The sequence below is a fragment of the Pipistrellus kuhlii genome, unplaced genomic scaffold, assembly GCF_014108245.1.
Source record: "Pipistrellus kuhlii isolate mPipKuh1 unplaced genomic scaffold, mPipKuh1.p scaffold_m20_p_4, whole genome shotgun sequence".
NCBI classification, from domain to species: domain Eukaryota; kingdom Metazoa; phylum Chordata; class Mammalia; order Chiroptera; family Vespertilionidae; genus Pipistrellus; species Pipistrellus kuhlii.
The window spans coordinates 69947342-69968275 of NW_023425540.1; the positions used below are offsets into that span (position 1 = coordinate 69947342).

General features: G+C 47.2%; 1 protein-coding gene and 1 long non-coding RNA gene across 2 annotated transcripts in view; one reads left to right on the forward strand and one right to left on the reverse strand.

Annotated features, from left to right (window-relative positions):
- Positions 1-20113, forward strand: ISOC1 (isochorismatase domain containing 1). Its single transcript, XM_036410170.2, has 5 exons — positions 1-368; positions 11539-11658; positions 11783-11986; positions 14286-14402; positions 19872-20113. Exons 1-5 carry the CDS (start codon positions 63-65, stop codon positions 20016-20018), a joined length of 894 nt encoding a protein of 297 aa, XP_036266063.1. The 5' UTR covers positions 1-62; the 3' UTR covers positions 20019-20113.
- The window catches only part of LOC123651146, a 24885-nt gene continuing 22028 nt past the window's right edge, over positions 18078-20934 (reverse strand). Inside the window, exon 3 of the long non-coding RNA XR_006739646.1 lies at positions 18078-18214. This is a non-coding gene — a long non-coding RNA (uncharacterized LOC123651146). The remainder of the gene's footprint in view (positions 18215-20934) is intronic.

Below are 20934 nucleotides of genomic sequence, written 5' to 3' on the forward strand. Positions count from 1 at the left end.
GGCGCGGCCGCGGTGCCTGCGCCTCGGCGGCCTGGCGGCGGGCGGACGCGCGGGGGACGAACATGGCGGCAGAGGCGGCGGTGCCGGCGCTCCCCGGCGGCGGCGGCGGGCCCGCGGGGGCGCCGTCGGGCTCGGTCCCCGTGCTCTTCTGCTTCTCGGTCTTCGCGCGGCCCTCGGCCGTGCCCCACGGCGCCGGCTACGAGCTGCTCATCCAGAAGTTCCTCAGCCTGTACGGCGACCAGCTCGACATGCACCGCAAATTCGTGGTGCAGCTCTTCGCCGAGGAGTGGGGCCAGTACGTGGACCTGCCCAAGGGCTTCGCCGTGAGCGAGCGCTGCAAGGTGCGCCTCGTGCCGCTGCAGGTGCAGGTGGGTCCGCGCCCGCGCCGGGCTCCCCGCGCCGGGCTCCTCGCTCCCCGCGCCCCGCCGCGCTCCTCAGGTGCCCGCGCCGCGCCGGAGCCCGGCCCTGCGCCCCGCCGCCCGGGGAGGGCCGGTGGCTGTGGCCGGCGGCGGGGACGCCCCGGAGGAGGTGCCTGTGCAAAGGTGACGGTCGCGGCCGCCCTGGGCCAGGCGGGGGCGGGGGCCTCCCGGCGCGCGATCGCCCCCACGTGTGTGGTCCTCGCCGCCCGCCGCCGCTCTGTGTGCGGGAGCGAGCCCCAGCCTCCAGCGGAGCCCCGGGCTGGGCGGCGGCGGCTGGGGTTTTATTTGGGGCGCGGGGGGGAGACTTTGTAGGGAGTATTGGCCTTAGGGTTTGTTCCCGGAGTTGTGATCACCGCGAGAGGAGACACCAAACTTTAGGGGTCAGACCTTCCCCCTCCTCTGCCCCAGCTGTCAGCCCCCTGACCTGCAGGCTCCTGACCTGCAGCCCCCTGACCTGCAGGCTCCCGACCTGCAGCCCCCTGACCTGCAGGCTCCTGACCTGCAGCCCCCTGACCTGCAGCCCCCTGACTTGCAGCCCCCTGACCTGCAGGCTCCCGACCTGCAGCCCCCTGACATGCAGGCTCCCGACCTGCAGCCCCCTGACCTGCAGGCTCCTGACCTGCAGCCCCCTGACCTGCAGGCTCCTGACCTGCAGCCCAATGACCTGCAGGCTCCTGACCTGCAGCCCCCTGACCTGCAGCCCGCCCAGCCTCCTGAGCTCAGCCACCTCCTGTAACTGTCAGGGGAATCTGCGGGTGACACATGCATCGCCTGCATTAACCGTGTGGGATCAGCCCTCTCAAATGTCAACTTTAGCAAGACCATGATTTCCTGCTCAGGATGACTCAGAAAGTTATTATACTTGAGGGTTATTTTATAGCTTTTTGCATGTTTTTGTGGGGTTTTTAAAAACCACACTCATACAACAGCGGGTCAGTCTCCTGTCCTCTTTTTATGCTCAGAAGAAGATTCACTGAACGATTTATATTTTTGAAAAGAAAAATGTGAGGTGTGTTTCAGTACGACACCATCAGCATGTTTCCTTTCGTGGAGAAACGTGTAGGCCATGTCTTGGGAAGACCAAACTGAAAGAAAGGCAGGACTCCAGGGGAGAAGGCATTTTGTTAATATTCAGGTGTCATTCTCTGCGGATCCTTCTCCAGTTGTTCCCCCCACCCTCCCCCACCCCTTGTAGTAGGCTGTGGACTTGGTCTTGCTTCCTATCGCCCCAGCACCTATGCCAGAAGCGTCCTAAGCAGGAGCTGGAAGCTGCCTCAAGTTCCTGTGCTCAGAGGAAAAGGCTCTGAGATCCCTGTGGGTCCCGCAGAGCCTGCAGCCGGGCAGGTGGTCTCCCAGTGCCGCTGTCCACGGGGGCGGGAGGGGGCGGGGGGAGCGGGAGGCTTGTGATTGTGGGTGTTAACTACTCCCCATTTCTATATCTTAGAGAGTTTCCATGGCATTTAAAAAAAAAAAAAAAAAACAGTCCCTACATTGTCTAGTCCCTACGTTGTACCCTGAAACTAATATTGTATGTCACACCTGTAACGGAAAAGAAATTTTTAAAAATTAAAATATAAAATTTAAAAAAAAAAGAGTTTTCATGGCTGACCCCTCTCTGCAGCCTTCCTTGTCTGTTTAGATTATTGTTGCCAAAATACCTAAGAAGTTGGATGCCCCTTTGACAAGTCCATTAATGAAGGCGAGAGTCCAGATTCTAACAGGAGGTCTTGGAGCTGCTCTGAGGATGCAGACTTTTTGTGATGATTTCCCATAGTAGTTGGAACGGCGGGTGGGCTGTTACCTAATAAGGTGTTATGCCAAACTAGGGCCTCCCCCCATCTGTAAGGTTATTTTTTCCATTGATTTCTAGAGGCAGTGGGAGGGATATTTTTTCCAGTGATATCTAGAGGCAGTGGGAGGGATATTTTTTCCATTGATTTCTAGAGGCAGTGGGAGGGAGAAAGAGAGAATAAGAAACATCGATGTGAGAGAGACACATCCTTTGGTTGCCTCCCACATTGCACACTCCCCAGCTGGAGCCAGGGATCCAACTTGCAACCCAGGAACATGCCCTTGACCAGGAATCGAACCCAAGACCATTTGGTGTGTGGGCCGACACTCTAACCATTGTATAACACCGGGCAGGGCTGACAACTCTTTTTAATTAAACATCCTTATATGTGTATACTTGAAATGTCTTGTACTTTACTCAAAGGTATTATATAATTCAGGTCACTTGTGGCTTTTGAAATATTTTGCCTGGTACAGGAGGTAACATATAGTTAACTTTTTGTGGTTATGTTTAAAATGTTGATAATAGTACTAACTCTATTTTATCCTTTGAAAAATGATTTTTCACTAAATAGCCCAAGAATTCTTTAGTATCTGTTACAAAATATTTCATATATATTTTTAATAATAAAAGACTTATCTTCTTTTAGTAATCATCATAATTTGACTTCTTCAGACAGGTGCCTTGAGAACAGAGAATGTGGAGGGATATACACATACATACATGCACACATACTTCCCTCATATGTTCATGTACCTATTCTGATACCTATTTCTATCTATATGAGGTGGTGTGTGTGTGTGTGTGTGTGTGTGTGTACACTTAGAAGAAAAATTAAGATATTTCTTTTCCTAACCATTTTATGTATCTTTTGGAACACAGTGGTATAATCCTAGAGACATGAACATTTCATGCTGGATGAGACCATAGAGTTCATTCCACAGACATTTGATTGGTAGTTGTAATTGTCTGGCACAGTGAGTGTAGACACAAGTAAGGCCCAATCACTGTTCCTTACCTAATCTAACGCTTTTCATTTTGCCAAAGAGCAGAGCATACAGGGACTTGCTCACAGTTCATGGTGACGGTGAAGGTCCTCCCTTATCGCTGGCCATAGCATTCTCGTTCTCTTTTTATGCTTCATGAAAATATAAAGCAGAATAGAGAACAAGCCACAGACGTGAGCGTGTCCTGTCGTTCGTTTTGATGCATTTGTTGTTCTTAGGAGTAGAGGCCGGTCACTGAGGAAGACTCCAGGTGGCCGGGCTCCTGGGAGGACAGGCCCCTTCCTTCTCCCAGAGGCGGGACCCAGAGCCTAACTCTGGCCGTATGTAGGTCGCTGCCTAACTAATGGACTTGTTATTTCTCCAGACATAGGCCTGCCAGCTCCGTGGCCCTGTCTCATACACTATTCATCCTAGAATGTTTTCTCCATTTGCAGAAGGCTTTGCGTTTGCTTTCCTGCTTGTTCTGACTGCCGTGGCCTGTGCCACACCGTCAGCACCGTGCTTGCTGAGCGGTGTTATGGGGACTGATCTGTAAGACCCCCTGTGCCAATATTAGGCTTTCGGGTCATCCTTTCTGAAATGTCCAGTCACAGGTAGGGGGAGACAGCTCTTGTTTCGAGGATGGTTTATGTGTCTGCAGCATTGTCAGTATGTTTGAAGTCCGAGGCCTTGTGAGACTTGGGGGAAGCAATGTAAGGGGCAGGATGATGCAGTGGGAATTTAGGTCTTTTTTTTTTTTTTTTTGACTTGGAAGTTTTAATTTTCCAAAATTAAATTTTCCCGAGTTTTAACTAACAGAAGCATCCCTCTCTGCAAACTCCCATGAATTTGCTCTCCCTCCAGCACCCGTGTGTGTCCCCGCCTGTGCCGGGCGGCAGAGCCAGCGGAGGAGGGAGGGAATGGGCCTGAGGGGCTGTGCTTCGGCACCAGCAGGGGCGGCCGGGCTCGGCTCCGTGTGGGCAGGCGAGAACTTCCGGGAAGGTTATTCTGACCTTTCCCTCAGGCGGGCACTTGGGAAGGGAGTCAGCTCCAGCTTTCACTTTCTTGGAAGTTATTACTCTTGTTATCCTCCTGCACAGGGCCGAGGACACTGCAGCCAGGCGAGAGCGCAGACCTCAGGGCTGGGGGTGGAGGCAGGTCTGTGAGGCAGAGGGACAGGAGGCTGCTCCCCGGCCTGGCCGGTCTAAGGTGTGGTTTTTGATTCGGGAACGTTTACCAGGGGAGCCTGTAGGAGGAGCAGGTAGAAATAATTCTTTTGCAGCCTGTATTAAGGAGCCCGAAACCTGTTTTTGCTAGAAACAGCTCATGTAATGGTAAGTCTTTTGGTGACATTGGGAAATCCACTTTACGAATCATTTACTTAATTCTGCAGACTGTGTTAACATAACCAGTTAGGTAATATTAGTGTGTGTGTGTGTGTGTGTGTGTGTGTGTGTGTGTGTGTGTTTAAGGGAGCTTAATAACAAGTGATGTTTTTAACCTCGTTACAGAAAAAGGGTTTTGGATGTGCTGAATTTCAGAGTGTAGTGTGTTTTCTAAGAGAGGGACCTCCCAATAGCCCAAGACAGTTATTGATTGATTACATGAAGCTCATGGAATCCTTGAATGGGGCCTATGAGGTAGATACTATTTTTCTTGCCTTGTTACAGATTTGGAGATGGCAGTGGATTTGCCTAATTTCATGGGATTGAAATGAGAGGAACTGAGATCTGAGATTTAATCCACAGGGTGTGCCGTGTAGGGAGCCGGTCACCGGGGTCACATCACACAGGCCTTGGTCTGGGGGAGTCCGTGTGGGAGCGAGGTCCCGCTGCCGCCCGGTACCGGCGCCTTGGGAACCCCGCTGGTGAAGTAACGAGGCCCCACGCCCCTTCCGGCCTCTCCCTGCAGATCAAGCCTAGTCTGAGACTACGAAAGACACCGAATGTTTTAAAGCACACATTTACAATTCCAAACTAGACTCTTTCCCAAAGATAGGAACTGCACTCACTGCAGTACTTTGCTAGGGGGCGCTGTGACAGTCACCCCGGACTTTAGTGGCTTATAGGGCAGTTTATTTCTCGCAGTTTTGGAGGATGGATCAGGATTGCTTCCGAGGCCGTGAAGGAGGGTCTGTGCCATGCCTCTCTCCTGGCTTTTGCTGACTTGTTGGCAGGCTTTGGCCTGATCTCTGCCTCCAGTTTCACAAGGCCTCTCTGTCCAAATGTCTCCCTTTTTAGAAGGATGCCAGTCATGTTGGAGTAGGCACCCCCCCTACTCCAGTAATACCACCTCATCGTAACTAGTAATCATTTTTTCAATCCAACTAAAGTCACTTTCTGAGATACTGGGGTTGAGGATTCAGCGTATGAATTTTGGGGGGCACAATTCACCATATAACAGTCGCCACATAGTGCTTTATGGAGAGGACAGAGCGGTGCACAGCTCATCGCTGAGGAAGGCCAGTCAGTCACCCTGTGTGTGCCTGTCCCCATGACCAGGGGCCGGGCCCCCGGGGGGCAGATTCCTAGCCGGCGAACAAGCCGAACAAGCCGTTGTTAGAAAAACAGTCAGTGCCCATGTGCTGGTGAAAGGGGGTAGGTGCTGTCAAGATAATGGTAATAATGGGACTTGGGGATGAAGAGCCTTTTAAATCCCAGCTGTGACAGTTCTTAAGAGAGTGAACAAATAATGTATACTAGAAAACGATCTCTGAAATTCTAGCTTGAGGAAGCCGTTGGTTGGTTGGTTGGTTGGTTGGTTTGTGTTTAAACGTGTGTATTGAAATCTGATTTATTGAATGTATATGTTGTAGGAATATATGTAGAAATGTGAAGGCCTGTATCTACACATTTTTATATGTGATTTCTTCATGCTTCTTGAATATGCATCCATCTGTAATTGCTACACTTTTACTGTGACGGCCTTTGGTCAAATCCACTTTTATTTTGCTATCTTGTGGTTGCAACATACAAATGTTTGACTAAGAACAATATTTTTATTTATTCACTTTTTAATATTCTTATTGATTTCAAAGAGGGAGAGGGAGATAGAAACATCAATGATGAGAGAAAATAATTGATCAGCTGCCTCATGCATGTCCCCCACTGAGGATCAAGCCCACAACCTGGGCGTGTGCTCTGGCCAGGGATCAAACCATGACCTCCTGGCTCAGAGGTCAACGCTCAGCCACCAAGCCACTCCAGCTGGGCATATGAGCACTATTTTTAGTTGGTTTTAAGAGAAATTCATGAATCAAGGTAAGAAGTCCCTGAATTATAGAGTCAATGTGTAATTTAACAACAGCTTTTGGAATTTATATGGTTTTGGGGGCTTGGGGTTTGGTTTGAGTTGGATTGGTTTGATTTGTTTTATTTGTATCCTCACAGCCTCTTTCTTGGCTTGTAAAGTATGGAGGTTATTCATAAAGTGGCATCCTTTCCCCCTAACTATCAGAGCTTAGGGCAGTGGTTGGCAGACTCATTACTCAAACATCAACAGTACAACGATTGAAATTTCTTTTGAGAGCCAAATTTTTAAAACTTAAACTTCTTCTAACACCACTTCTTCCAAATAGACTCGCCCAGGCCGTGGTATTTTGTGGAAGAGCCGCACTCAAGGGGCCTGAGAGCCGCAGTTTGCCAGCCACGGGCCTAGGGAAACCATTTTTTTTTAAACAAACTTTTTATTTTAGAATAGTGTTAGATTTAAAGCGAAGAGAGCACAGAGTTCCTGTAGACCTGTATCTAGCTTCCCCCATTGCTGTGGCATATTTGGAACCAACGTGAGTACATCCTTATTAACTGAGCTCCACACTTCGTTCAGATTTCACCAGCTTCTCCCTACTGCCCTTTTCTGTTCCAGGATCCGATCCAGGATCCTAATTACATTTGGTTGCCATGTCTCCGCAGGCTCCTCTGGGCTCTGACAGCTTCCCAGACGTCCATTGTGTTTGATGATCTTGACAGTGTTGAGGAGTCCCGGCCAAATAATTTGATAGAATGCACCTCACATTGAATTCATCTGATTTTTTTCTCATGCTTAGACTGGAGTGGGATTTTGAGAGGAAGATTATGAAAGTCATTCTCACATTATATGAAAGCTACATACCATCAACATAACATCATTGGTTAAAAAAATTGTGTTTTTTAAAATATATTTTTACTGATTTCAGAAAGGAAGGAAGAGGGGGAGAGAGATAGAAACATCAATATTGAGAGAGAATCATTGATTGGCTGCCTCCTCATGCGCCACACTGGGATCAAGCCCTCAATCTGGGCATGTGCCCTGGCTAGGAATCAAACTGTGACCTCCTGTTTCATAGGTCAAGGCTCAACCACTGAGCCACCCCAGACAGGGGTTACCTTCATCTTACTCTATTTCAGGCAGTGTTAGCCAGGTTCTTCCACTATAAAGTTACCCTCTTCCCTATTCTACACTCTGAGAAAGTGACTTAATAAGTGCAGGCCACATTCAAGAATATGTTGGAAGTTAAATTCCAACTCCTGGAGAGACTATCTAGGCATTTTTGGTTCACTAAATTATAACCAGTCATCTCTGCATAAAAAAAATTAAAATGTGCCTTGCCACCTTATCTCTCTGGCGTCTTTCTTTGTTTACTGAACGTTTCTAGAGGATGCGTTCCTGAACTAGAAAGGTTTTTCCGGGCAGTGAGGACTTTAGGGCTGCATTTTCTGACCTCCTCAACCTGTGTCTAATGTGACATACACCTAATGTCCCCTGCCCAGAGCAGGATACCCCACCACAGAGATGAGGTACAGGGAAGCACCAGGACTCAGGAACCCCATGAGATCACAGCTCTGAATATATAGGATTTCCGAGTAGGTAAGATTTTATTTCTTCAAGTATCAAAAAAAAATTTAAATATTTTGACCATTTTATATTACAGTCTCAAAATGTTATATAATTTAACATTTTCTTAATGTGTGTGATAACATGACATTATTCCAGTTTGTAAGTTTTTATACGGCTTGCTATTCCTTCACTAGAGGTCTAGATTGTGGGGTGAGTTGAGTTTTGATCTGCTCGTATTGTGCGTTGATCTTCTCTCGGTCAGCTATCATTTCTTGCTGCTATCAGTCAGCCAGAGGGAGGCAATTGGGGGCAGCCAAGCCGGCGGGGGAGGCAGTAAGGTGGCTGGCCAGTGGGGAGGGAGGGCAGTTGGGAGTGACCAAGCCAGTGGTGGGGAGGGGGCAGTTAGGGGCGATCAGACAGACAGGCAGGTTAGCAGTTAGGAACCAGCAGCCCCAGATTGTGAGAGGGTGTGGGCTGGCCTGAGGGGAACCTTCCTCTCATCCTGTGCACAAATTTTGTGCAGTAGGCCTAAACCGACAGTTGGACACACCCAAGGGGTCCTGTGGGTTGGAGAGGGTGCAGGCTGGGCTGAAGGGAACCCCCGCCCCCACCCCTGTGCACAAACTTCACGCTGCGGGCCTCTAGTCATGTATATAAAAGCCTAAGCAGCCAAATGACAGAACGACCAGACAACTGGCTGACTGGTTGCTATGACACACACTGACTGCCAGGGGTCAGACACTCAACAAAGGAGCTGCCCGCAACAGGAGCTCCGCTCAGCAAGCTTACCAAGCGGCAGTGGCAGGCGCAAGCAGGGCCGGGATGAGTGGGATCGGCGTGGTGCCCAGCCTGGGTTCGGCTCCTCCCGGGCCATCTGCCGCTTCAAAACCAGCAGTCTGACACCCCCCAGGGGTCCCGGATTGCAAGAGGGCACAGGCCGGGCTGAGGGACCTCACTGGTGCACAAATCTGTGCACCAGGCCTCTAGTATATAAGGTGCTTGAATATTTATTTCAATATACTTTATTGGCAAAGTAGGAAACCCTGTACATTCTGTTTGAATTACAGGTGTCACTTGCTCTGACATGAACTTGGTGTTGGAGTGCACGTGGCTCATCGGTGCATGTGTATGGAGTTAACACCAAAGGGAGGTTAAAGCACCAGATCCCTCAGACCGGGCCATGGAGGAATGAAGTGAAAACTGATTAGAGCAGCCATAGTGATAAGGATGAAAGGTTCCTCTCAATGATTCCCTAAATTCCTGCAGTAACCTGTTTCCTGCTGTGTGCTGAGGCCTCTAGGGCCAGGCACTGGTGCAGCCACCACTGTGTGATGAGACACAGGTTCCTGCAGAAGATTATTAGTAACCACCGTGTTTCCCTGAAAATAAGACCTAGCGAAGGAAAGATAAGACATCCCCTGAAAATAAGACCTAGCACAACTTTGGGAGAAAAAATTAATATAAGACACTGTCTTATTTTCGGGGAAACAGGGTAAATGCCCCTTGCAGGAAGATTCCTGCAACAGGGCTTCCTGCTGCAGTCTTCGCTGCCCCCCCGTTCCCCCCCCACCTGCTTCCCTCCCTTCTCCCCGCCCCACCTGCTTCCCTCCCTTCTCCACCACCCCGCTGGCTTGATTCTCCGAAGCTTCGCTCCCTTCTGCAGCACTTGGCTTCTTTCTACACTGTCATCAGTCTTCACTCTGGCCTGGATGTGCAAATTAACCACCATGTTGGTTGGGTTAATTTGCATACTCGCCCTGATTTGGCTGGTGGGTGTGGCTTGTGGGCATAGTGAAGGTATGGTCAATTTGCATGTTTGTCTTCTATTAGAGAGGTTTATCATCGGGGCGTGGTTTTAGAGAAAGCAAAACAGGTTAATTAGCGGGATGGCTAGAAGAATAGTGGTGTGGGTTCATTCAGGACCAGACTGAATGCTTTACATGGCTTTCTGTAATTTGAGAAGGTGGAAAGAAAACCACCATGGACTTTTAAGACTCCAGTTGATTAAATTCTTATATTCAGTAGTGATTTTCACTTCTTGGTAAACTCATATTGGGCCCAAGTTAGAATAGACCAACTACAGCAATGCAAAGCCTGGTAACCTGATACCCAATTTTCATCGTGTCATTTGAAGCCTCTGATTTTGATAAATAGGTTTTAAAATGCAGACATCAAATTTATGTCTGTCCATTTAATATTGGTGTTGTGGTTGGCATCATTTTATTGCCTTTTTGTGAACTTGTAAGTTATTCTTAATAATAGCATCAAAATATTTCTGTCTTGATGACAGGCAATAATTCTGGATTTGTATCAGTCTGCTTTTTTTAGTTTTATGTTCCATAGTCTCTATTACAAGTTATTTTCAATTTTACTTTGTACTTGTAAGCAATGCCATCATCAACTTTAAGTTCTTTATTGTTGTAATGTTTGTTTTTATTACAAAAGTAATACATACTTTTTAAATAGCATTCAGAAAATGTTTTTAAATAGCACTTGGAAATTATGAAAAAGGCATAAAGAGGAAATATTACTAATGCCCCTAACTACAGGGTTTTCCCAAAAAATATATGCACACTTTTAACAGCTGATAGCTCAATTTTGAAAATGAAATGTATTTTAATAAGCACTGCCTTTATAATTATTCATAGTGTGTGTTTACATTTTTGAGGACACTCTATATATAACCACTTCTTATTTTTATATGTTTGCTTCTACTTTTAAAAAATATCTTATTTGTTGATTTTAGAGACAGAGAGAGAAGCATCAGTTTGTTGCTCCACTTATTTATGCCAGCGATCGAACCCGATGCCTCTAATTTTGATAAACATGTTTTAAAATGCAGACATCAAACTTATGGGGACAGCGCTCTGAGTTACCCAGCAAGGTCTGCTTCTACTTCTTATTCACACTTTAACATTATTGAAATACTATTGAACTGTGCTCTGTTTTTAAAATTAACATTAGATTATAAGCATTTCTTCTTAGGTGGTACACATTTTTGAAATATATACATACATCTCTCAGCCCAGCCTGCACTCCCTCGGGAGATGTCTGACTGGGGGACTGAGGCTGGATGAGGTGGGGCTGGGGGGACTGGGCTCTGCCATCTTGTGGCTATGGGTGCTGCCATCTTGTGAGGGCGTGGCAGTCAATTAGCATATTCCCTCTTTATTGGCTGTGGGCACTGCCAACTTTGTGAGGGTGTAATGGTCAATTAGCACATTCCCTCTTTATTAGATAGGATGCTATTTTAATTGGCTAAAAAATGTTTTGTCATCTTAATGTTAACATTTGTGAAATCATGTCTGCATTATTGACCAGGTTTATTGCTAATTTTCACTATTAAAAGCCATTCACTGAAAATCTTTGTGGATAATTTTTTTTTCCTGTAGTTTAGATCCTTTCTTTTGGGTAATAGTTGAAGAAATTGACTTAGTGGATCAAACAGTAGAAACATTTTCTTCTTTTATTGACCTCCACGGAAAATAAATGTCATCGGATAATGAGTCTTTCTTTTCTTCCTCAGCTCACTACCCTGGGAAATCTTACGCCTTCAAGCACCGTGTTTTTCTGCTGTGATATGCAGGAAAGGTTCCGACCAGCCATCAAGTATTTTGGGGATATTATTAGTGTGGGACAAAGATTGGTATGTTTGCTTCTTCTTTCCAATTTACTGAAGTATGATATACATTCATATCTATATATGCGTATTACTAATTATCTTTGTGGGGTTTTTTGCTTGTTTGTTTGTTTGTGTGGTTTCTTTTCAGTTGCAAGGGGCCCGGATTTTAGGAATTCCAGTTATTGTAACAGAGCAGTACCCTAAAGGCCTTGGAAGCACTGTTCAGGAAATCGATCTAACGGGTGTAAAGCTGGTACTTCCAAAGACCAAGTTTTCGATGGTGTTACCAGAGGTAGAAGCGGCCTTAGCAGAGATTCCTGGAGTCAGGAGTGTTGTGTTATTTGGAGTAGAAGTAAGTGCCTTTTGTTACGTTTTGGATCTTATTTGCAGAAAACTTGATTCCAGAATGCATTTTTTGTATATAGAATACCATGTAGGAGGTAATCCTGATGAAAAATGGCCACCGCGTATTAAGTGTTTACTCTTTGCATGGCACTGATCTAAACACTTTATATGTTAATTCATTAAACTCCCATAGCAACCCTCTCAGCTAAGTACTCCCCATATTATAGATGAGGAAACTAAAACACAGATGCTGTATAACATTAAGGGATGGAGCTAGAATGCAATCTAGGTTGATAAATTCTTGGGCTTTTACTTTTACCATTACTTCCGGAACACATTTTCACTAAAGGCATTATAGGGTTTCACCTTGGGTCATAATTTTGCTTTAGAAAAACCTTAGAAATCATGTAGTTCATTGTCATTCACATTTCAAACGTGCACATACAATACCTTTTTTTAAAATATATTTGTATTGATTTCAGAGAGGAAGGAAGAGGGAGAGAGAGAGAGAAACATCCTTAATGAGAGAGAATCATGGATTGGCTGTCTCTTGCAAGTCCCCCATTGGGGGGTTGAGCTCACAACCTGGGCATGTGCCCTTGACCAGAATCGAACCTGGGACCCTTCAGTTTGCAGGTCAACGCTCTATCAGGCCAAACCAACTAGGGCATGTACATACCTTTTTAAAGGAAAAAAAAAAAATACTCATGGATTCCTAATGCTGATTAAGATGATTTTTTTGTTTTATTTTTTTTTCTTTGTACAATTAGAATATAAGTGTTTACTCATAGCTTTTCAACAGCTATTGAACTGAATTTAAAGTTACTTTAAAAACAATGAAATCCAGAAAAGATCAGTTTAATGTACTTCCCATGTTTTGAGAATAGGTTTTATAGTGGTAAGTTTTAACAGAGAAAGGTGTAGTCTCGGGTTTCGATGTACGTTTAAATATCTTAAGACAGCCGAAACCGGTTTGACTCAGTGGATAGAGCGTCGGTCTGCGGACTGAAAGGACCCAGGTTCGATTCCGGTCAAGGGCATGTGCATTGGTTGCGGGCATATCCCCAGCAGGGGGTGTGCAGGAGGCAGCTGGTTGATGTTTCTCTCTCATCAATGTTTCTAGCTCTCTATCCCTCTTCCTTCCTCTTTGTGGAAAATCAATAAAATATATTAAAAAAAATAAAAAATAAAATAAATAAATATCTTACGACAAATGTAGAGGAAGCCTTTTTGAATACATGTCACGCCAGATGCTGTTGCTGACTTTTGCACTTTTTTTTTTTTTTTTTTTTTTTTTTTTTTGCTCGTTCATCGTCATGAGACCTCGTGCCTAATGAGGATGATCTTTGAGCACTTCTCCGGTGCTAATTGCCGTGAGCTGAGCTGTCAGCTGATAATTCTCCAAAACTCTCTTGTCGTGTAAAGATAAGGTTGGCCTTGTGGCGCTATTGGAATCCGCTCTCATCCGTTGTATAATCCAGCTGTGGTTGGAGCATGTTTTTACTTTATGTTTCCCGATAGTGATTTGTTACAAGTTAGTGCGTGGAAAGATGGAACCTGCATCATCCGTTTGCTGGGACACCGGGTATTGTTTGCTGGTGTCACGAGTTATTTTTATCCTGGCCTACCTTCACTCGGGTGCCTTGTAACAACTCAGTTCTCCCGTTGCTTTCTCTGTCTGCAGTGCTGCAGGCTCACTCTTTGTATTGGGCACTTGGTGTTGATTCAGAAATAAACCCAATTGTGGCCAAAACTGGTTTGGCTCAGTGGATAGAGCGTCGGCCTGCAGACTGAAAGGTCCCGGGTTCGATTCCGGTCAAGGGCATATATATTGGTTGCGGGCACATCCCCTGTAGGGGGTGTGCAGGAGGCAGCTGGTCGATGATTCTCTCTCATCGATGTTTCTAGCTTTCTATCCCTCTTTCTTCCTCTCTGTAAGAATTCAATAAAATATATTTTAAAAAAACAAAACAAAAAAACAATTGTGAGTGGCATCAAAACCGGGTGGTGGCAGTCAGCTGTTGGAAGGTCACCCAGGTGACAGGGGAAAACCTTTTAACAAAGCCTCACAGAGCTCTAAGAATGTGGTCAAGGATCCCCGTAGGAGGAACGTTGAAGTAATCCTGTCCCTGATGTTACAAAGAGGAAACTACACCAGAGATGCTGTTTAAGCTCAAGGTTACCTAGCAGGTTGGAGGCGAAACTAGGTTAGGACGAGGTCATTAGACCTGCCGTGCTCTTCCTGCCTCATCGTGCGGTTGCACATTTGCAAAAGACTTTACATATGATTCTTACTCTCCTCCTAGACGCACGTGTGCATCCAACAAACAGCCCTGGAGCTGGTCGGCCGAGGTATTGAGGTTCATATCGTTGCTGACGCCACCTCATCGAGAAGCATGATGGACAGGATGTTTGCTCTCGAGGTAATTGTCCTGCAGCAGAACAAGTCATTTACCAAGTTTCCCAAACCAGTGTGAAGAGCGCTGAGTATTGGACAGCAATGCAGGGTGTACCTCTGCGACGTGGGCGTGGGCAGGCAGGACCGGGCTCCGGGGTTTCCCGAGACCTTTGCGATCTCACCCCCGGAGCCTATTTTATAGCCGCTGCCTCCTTGGATCTCGATAACTAGTGACGCCAAGAGCTCCTCGATGTCTTTTGTCATAACTTTGCTGGAGATTTGTGCATGAACTGAGAGAAATTCCAGTAAGCCGAACCGGAACCATTTGGAGATTTGCCAATTAAAAACAGCTCACCTAGGTTTAACTCACCCCAGATCTAGCCAGACCGAGGGCGTAGTGGGCCTAAGCCTGGTTCAGCCTCATGGGAGGTTTCCTCAGGCTGAATTTCTGGGACTCGGAGGCCTGTCCCTGACTGCATAGCACTCACGGGCGGTGTATCGTGGTTCTCTGACTAGACTCGTAGGGGTGTCGAACTCAATCAGAGAAGGGGCCAAAATCTAAAATCCAGCCTAAATCGCGGGCCGAATGGTTTACTGAACAGTCATAAACTGTCATTGTGATGGAAACGCAGCGGAGTGCAGTGATGACAGCGCGGTGCGGGCCACATTGCAAGGCCTGGCGGGACGGATTTGGCCCGCGGGCCTTGTGTTTGACACATGTGGACTAGAGTGTCAAGATGTGCCTCATCGTCCTTTGAAATAGTCCCTCCATATTGTGAAGATTCATTGTGTGTGTGTGTGTGTGTGTGTGTGTGTGTGTGTGTGTGATGCTAACCCTATAATGCTTTTAGAGTAATGTACATGTAGGTTGAGTTGCTGAGTTCTTTAACGGATGGCCTATGAACCACTTTCTCTGTAGGATGGCTGTCCTCTTTTTAGCCTGCAGCGTTCCCTGGGGGTGAGGAGGGGAAATGGGGAGGAATCTGGGGTGGAAAGGAGAGGAGTCAGCGGGGAGGACTGGTGGAGAGCAGGTGGGGAACAGCATTTGTTTAAGGTCCTGGTTGGCCATCGCTCCTCTGTTTTATTCCTGCCGCAGTGAATTCTGTTTGGGGATTATGGGTGGAAACAGGTGTATTGGTTTTGGTTAAATATTTCTAAGTCCATTTGGACTGTTGGGTTCCCTGGTACCTAAGGTACTAAGTGTTGCTTTTCCCCACCTCCGCAAAGATCTTTAAGCTGCTTTTACAGCCGGGAGTTCATCATCTTCCACATTTCGGATTTTAATGATGAGTTTATCACTCCCACCGCCAGATCCTCGCTGCCCAGCCAGCTGCTCCGCTCCTCGGTGGATAATTCATCTTCCTGGGAGTGCTGCGTTCTGGACCTTGAAGTGTTTCCAAGGAAGTGAAAACTCAAAGCATACAAGGAGCACAAATCTTCCTTGTTTATAAAGATAGTTCAAGGACGTTTGTCCTACTGTCATGTTAGTTTTTTAGACGTGTCTTTATTATGGCATTTATCATAGAAGATTGTTATTGTTGGCAATCCCGTCTTCTCCAGAGACTCAGAATAAAATCTTAGCTTTTTATCATCAGAATCGCATTCCTTGAGAGGCGGCCTGTGATCTCAGTGACGAGGGGTCCACCCGGGGAGGGTTCATGTGGGTGTGAATGCAGGTTCTGGCGTTTTGTAAATTTGTTATCTGATAGCTGTGCCTCAGATTGCTCACCTGCGAAGTGGAAGTGATATGCACTACCTGGGAGGGTTTGGGGAGAATCAAATGAGATAATGAGTTGGTAGCACTTAATACCGTGTCTGACACTGTACTCACACATGATAGCTGCTGCTTTTATTCTTATTGTTATTATTCGTTGTCTTCCTGAGGTTAGTCTTATCAGAAATGTATTTGCTTACAAGACCCGGAAGGGACTAGTCCTGAGAAGTTCTTAGAAGGAGAGAAGAGAATATAGTCCAGGGTGGACTGGGAAGAGCCTGAAGCAGCCAGCGTTGAGTTAAGGCGTTGAGGTTGAAAGGGAAAACAGAATCGGGGCAGACGGGGAGAGGGGAGCCACGCCTGCTAAGCCTGGAATCGCTATGGAACTGTTGTAGTTTGTCCCTGAGTTATTGAGAGAAACGTTACATTTTCTCCTCTATTTTATGACCCTGAAAGTTAAACAGCAACCTGCCAGCTCCCCTTCCTGGTTCCTTTAGAACCCAGCTCCTGGAGATCATTCCTGAGACCACCCGTACTGCCTGACAAGGTCATGACACTCATAAAGTTTATAGCTGCCATCACGGGAGTTCCTGTGCCAGGGTCTGTGCTGGGAGCTTTACTCAGCAAAGCTCTTGGAGCGCCTGCCACCTAGCAGGCTTTGTTGCTTCCCACTAATAGCTGTAGAGTTAAGCGCAGAGTGAAATGGAATAAAGCACTCTCCTGAAGTTCATGTCCTTGTGCTTCTGGGGAGTCATTAGTGTTGCTTGGAAATTTAATGGATTTGCTTCCCACACACACACACACACACACCCCCTAACCCCCACACCCTGTCCTCTCTTAAAGCCATCATGGGTTTGTGCTCTTGCATTTTTCGGTCGGTGGGCCGGACTAGCCATTTCTGTGGCCTAGTTGGACGGATGCTGCACGTGTAAGGGGAGCCCGTCGGAAACCTGTTGCCATGTCCCCGTGTGTGGTCAGAACAGCGGGCGTTTCCACTGCCCTTCGAAAGCCAGGAACCAAAGCGGTTTGGGACCAGCCCTGCGGGGGCCCTGTAGCTCAGGGTGTGAGAGGAGCCTGCCAGGGTCTGGAAAAGCCGCCGTGGCTCCCTCCCCGCATCCAGGCTGTGGTTGGGCGGGTGCTGTGCGAAGGCCTACCAGTCACGCCTTCCCCTGCACGGGTTCTAGGCTTGATTATTCTTGAAGCCAATCGATAGTGGCCGTAAGCCAGTCTTGTAAGGTCGTAGAGGCTTTAGTGGGTCTGTGCCCGGAGCTCCCGGCCTCCCCCACCACCCCCACCACCGTGGCCGGCTGACTCTCGGCATCTCTGAAGGCTGCTGAGGGGACCAGGCCCGGGTCCGCAGAGCGCTGGGGAGCGCTGGCTTCTTCCTGGGACATCCGGTCTCTTCCTCGGACCTGGGAACAGCTCTCTGTCCTTCCTGCCTCACTAAGGAACTGGAGGGATGAGTGACAGCTCCCTTTTGCTGGCATTTGGGATTTTCTAAAGCACCTTCACTGACATTGAGTGTGTGTGACTCAGATCCAGGCTGAACGCTCGAAGTCTGCTGATGCCACAGGGTAAGACGGGCAGCACGGCCGGCGGGGCGGGCACTGGCGGGGTTTGAACGCCTGGACACACGGCTGGGCTGCAGCTAGTCCTGCATGTTCTCCCCGTCCTTCTGCCCGAAGCAGGCACACAGTCCTGTGAGATTCCTGCAGGTTTGGAGATGTTAGAGGACGGGAAAGCAAGGAGGAAAGTCATTCCCAGAGGTGCTGGAAACACCCAGAGCTCACTCCCTTCCGGCGTTTACCCAGCGTGAGGGGCACCAGCACCTCGCTTTGTGCTTCCTCTTTCCTCCATGCGTCGTCCCTGCTGTCTTTTCTCCCGAGAGTTCTGGTCCTCTGCCCTGCACGCCCTCCGTCCCGGCTCCCGAGGCCCAGGCCTGTTCTCTCAGAAGCAGGCTGAGGCTCTTCCGCCTGCATCTTCGGGGTGAAGAGCAGGAGCATGCCGGTGGGAAGGGAGGGCCTGCGGATCGATAGTCGTCTAAAGGAGGATTTACTTTCCCTTTACAGGGCTGTCTGGCTATTCAAGCAACTCCCTCCCTCCCTCTCTCCCTCCCTCTCTTCCTCCCTCCTTCCTTCCCTTCCTTCCTTCCTTCCGGCCTAATGCACCAAATTTGTTCAAGGGGATTGGTCCCCCACCGCCTCTGCCTTGGCCCCCGCCTGCCATGGCAGCCACCTCCTCCGCCTCAGTCTCGGTCACCTCAGCTTCGTTGGGAAAGTCATCTGATCTAATTAGCATATTACACTTTTATTATTATCAATTATATTTAATCTTTATTGTTGAAAATATTACAAATGTCCTCTTTACCCCACTGCCCCCCCCCGCCCCCACCATTGACCTCTCCCAGCCTGCCCCCACCCCCCAGCCCAGGCCTTCAGCACCCTACTGTCTGTGTTCCAGGATTGTGAATATATATGCATATTCATATATTCATAACAAGGTCGTTGGTTGATCTCTCCCAACCCCCCACCCTCTCCTGCCTTCCCTCTGAGGTTTGACAGTCTGCTTGGTGCTTCTGTGTCTCAGATCTATTTTTGTTCATCAATTTTTGTTCATTAGATTCCCAGGAGTCACTCACATGCGGAATCTAATGAGCAACTCCTCCTTTCCAATGAGAGGCTGACCTGGGCCCTGCCCTCTGGCTTGCCTGGAAGTTTTTCTCTCACCTCATCGTCCATGGTCCTCATATCAGATGTTTCTGGGGATAATTGTTGGTCCGTTGTTTTGCTGTTTGTTTGGTTGGTTGCCTTGGGTTTCGGATAACAAGTACATCCAAACAATGAATCTTTACTCCAGAATTCTCTTCTCCTCTCCCTTCTCCCTTCCTCCTCCTCCCTGGTCTTTCCCTCCACTTTCCCCTGTTTGCCTTCCTCCCTCCCTCTTTTCTCTCCCCACCTCTCCACACTCTCCCTCCTTCCTTTCCTTACATTTCTGTCCTTAGTTCTGCACTGTGATTCCACTGGAGAGTTTGGCGAGGACTCTTTGACCTGTCAGTGAATTTACACAATCTTAACTTTTATGCTGTAGTTAATGATGTAGCTAACATCATTAATGTGTTAATGATGCTGGCAGTGGTGGTGGGTCCATTGTAATGAGGGGCACATTCTTTTTTTTAATATATTTTTGTTGATTTCAGAGAGGGAGGGAGAGATTGAAACATCAATGATGAGAGAGAGTTACTGATCAGCTACCTCCTGCACATCCCCACTGGAGATCAAGCCCACAATTCAGGCATGTGCCCTTGACTGGAATTGAACCCGGGACTCTTCATTCCCCAGGCCGATGCTCTCTCCACTGAGCCAACCGAGCTAGGGCCAGGGGCACATTCTTAAACGAAACCTGAGGCTCTCCCACCTCCTGTCCTTTCTTACTTTCTTAGTGGGAGGACACACATGCTATCCGTCACATGTTTGTGGACAGAAAAGGTAAGTGAGAATCACTGTTTTACAGCCTTGATTTCCCATCTATCCTGGGCAAAACATGGGCTGTGTTCTCTTACTTGTTTCTAGCCTGTAGTGCCAATATCGAGAATAATCACAGTGGGCTTGTGGTGTGGGTTTGAAGTCTGCCCCCGTCACTGAATTCGATAGGATAGCTAAGGACCATGGATTTAATGGAGAATACTAATTACCGTGTCCCAGCATTCTTTCTGCTGTTGTAACCTGGTGTTTGTGCTCACGCTTCTGTCTTCGTTTGTCTTTATCTCTCCTCTCTCTAAAGCGCCTTGCTCGGACTGGGATCATAGTGACGACCAGCGAGGCCGTTCTGCTGCAGCTGGTGGCTGACAAAGACCATCCGAAGTTCAAGGAAGTCCAGAATCTGATCAAGGCGAGTGCTCCGGAGTCGGGCCTGCTTTCCAAAGTCTAGAGCCTTTGAAGGACTGGCGTGCCACCCACCATCAGGGGCCAGGGCTGTGACTGGACAAGCCCTTGTCTCTACTAGAATTAAAATGTTAAGTCAAATACTGGCTCTTTTTTTGCGCCTCTTAGTAAAACCTAGTAAAAATGGTCTAACATTTGGGTACCAGCATTTAGTTACCGATGTCAAAGGCTTCAGGTGCTGCTGATCTTCTTTTCTTCTTCTTGACGTGCCCTTATTTATTTAAAAAATATATATAATAGAGGTGCCTGTTTTGTCTATACTTTGTACATTGGTCATAGCTCAAGAGTGCACACTCATGAAGTTTTCTTATGTTGTGCACTGCAAAGAAAACACGGTGTTGGCAGTAATTTGACTTTGTATTATTGTAACACATATGTGAAGGCTTTAATGTGGACTCTGTGCTTTTACTTTACAAATTGGTTGAGATAGGATTCTCACGTGAGATTTAAAAGCAGGTCTCTGATTCATGGTACCCCCTCCCCTCATAATGCAGTCAGTGTACTGACTGAGTTGCATTCATCTAACCAGATGGAATTAGGTTGGGTAATTATATATCTTTCATGTTTATGCTAATTTTCTTATTCTGGTCACCATCACTAATTCTCTGTTAATGTTCTCTTTTTTTAATTGAGTCTTTTCCTAGTTAGACTCGTTGGGTCATTGTTTTAATTTTGTAAACAGATGGGATGATTCGCAATGTCACTGGAGGGCTGTTTTTAAATCATTGAGGTATTACCTTAGCTGACTATCTTTACAAAAATATCAAATATATCTTCTAATATGTATAAGATTTAGCAAAAAGTTAAAGGCTGGATAAAAATGTAGTTCTCAAATGTTCATATTTTTGTTTGATATTTTGCCACTTACCCTCCACTTATATAGGTACCAGTAACAATTTGGT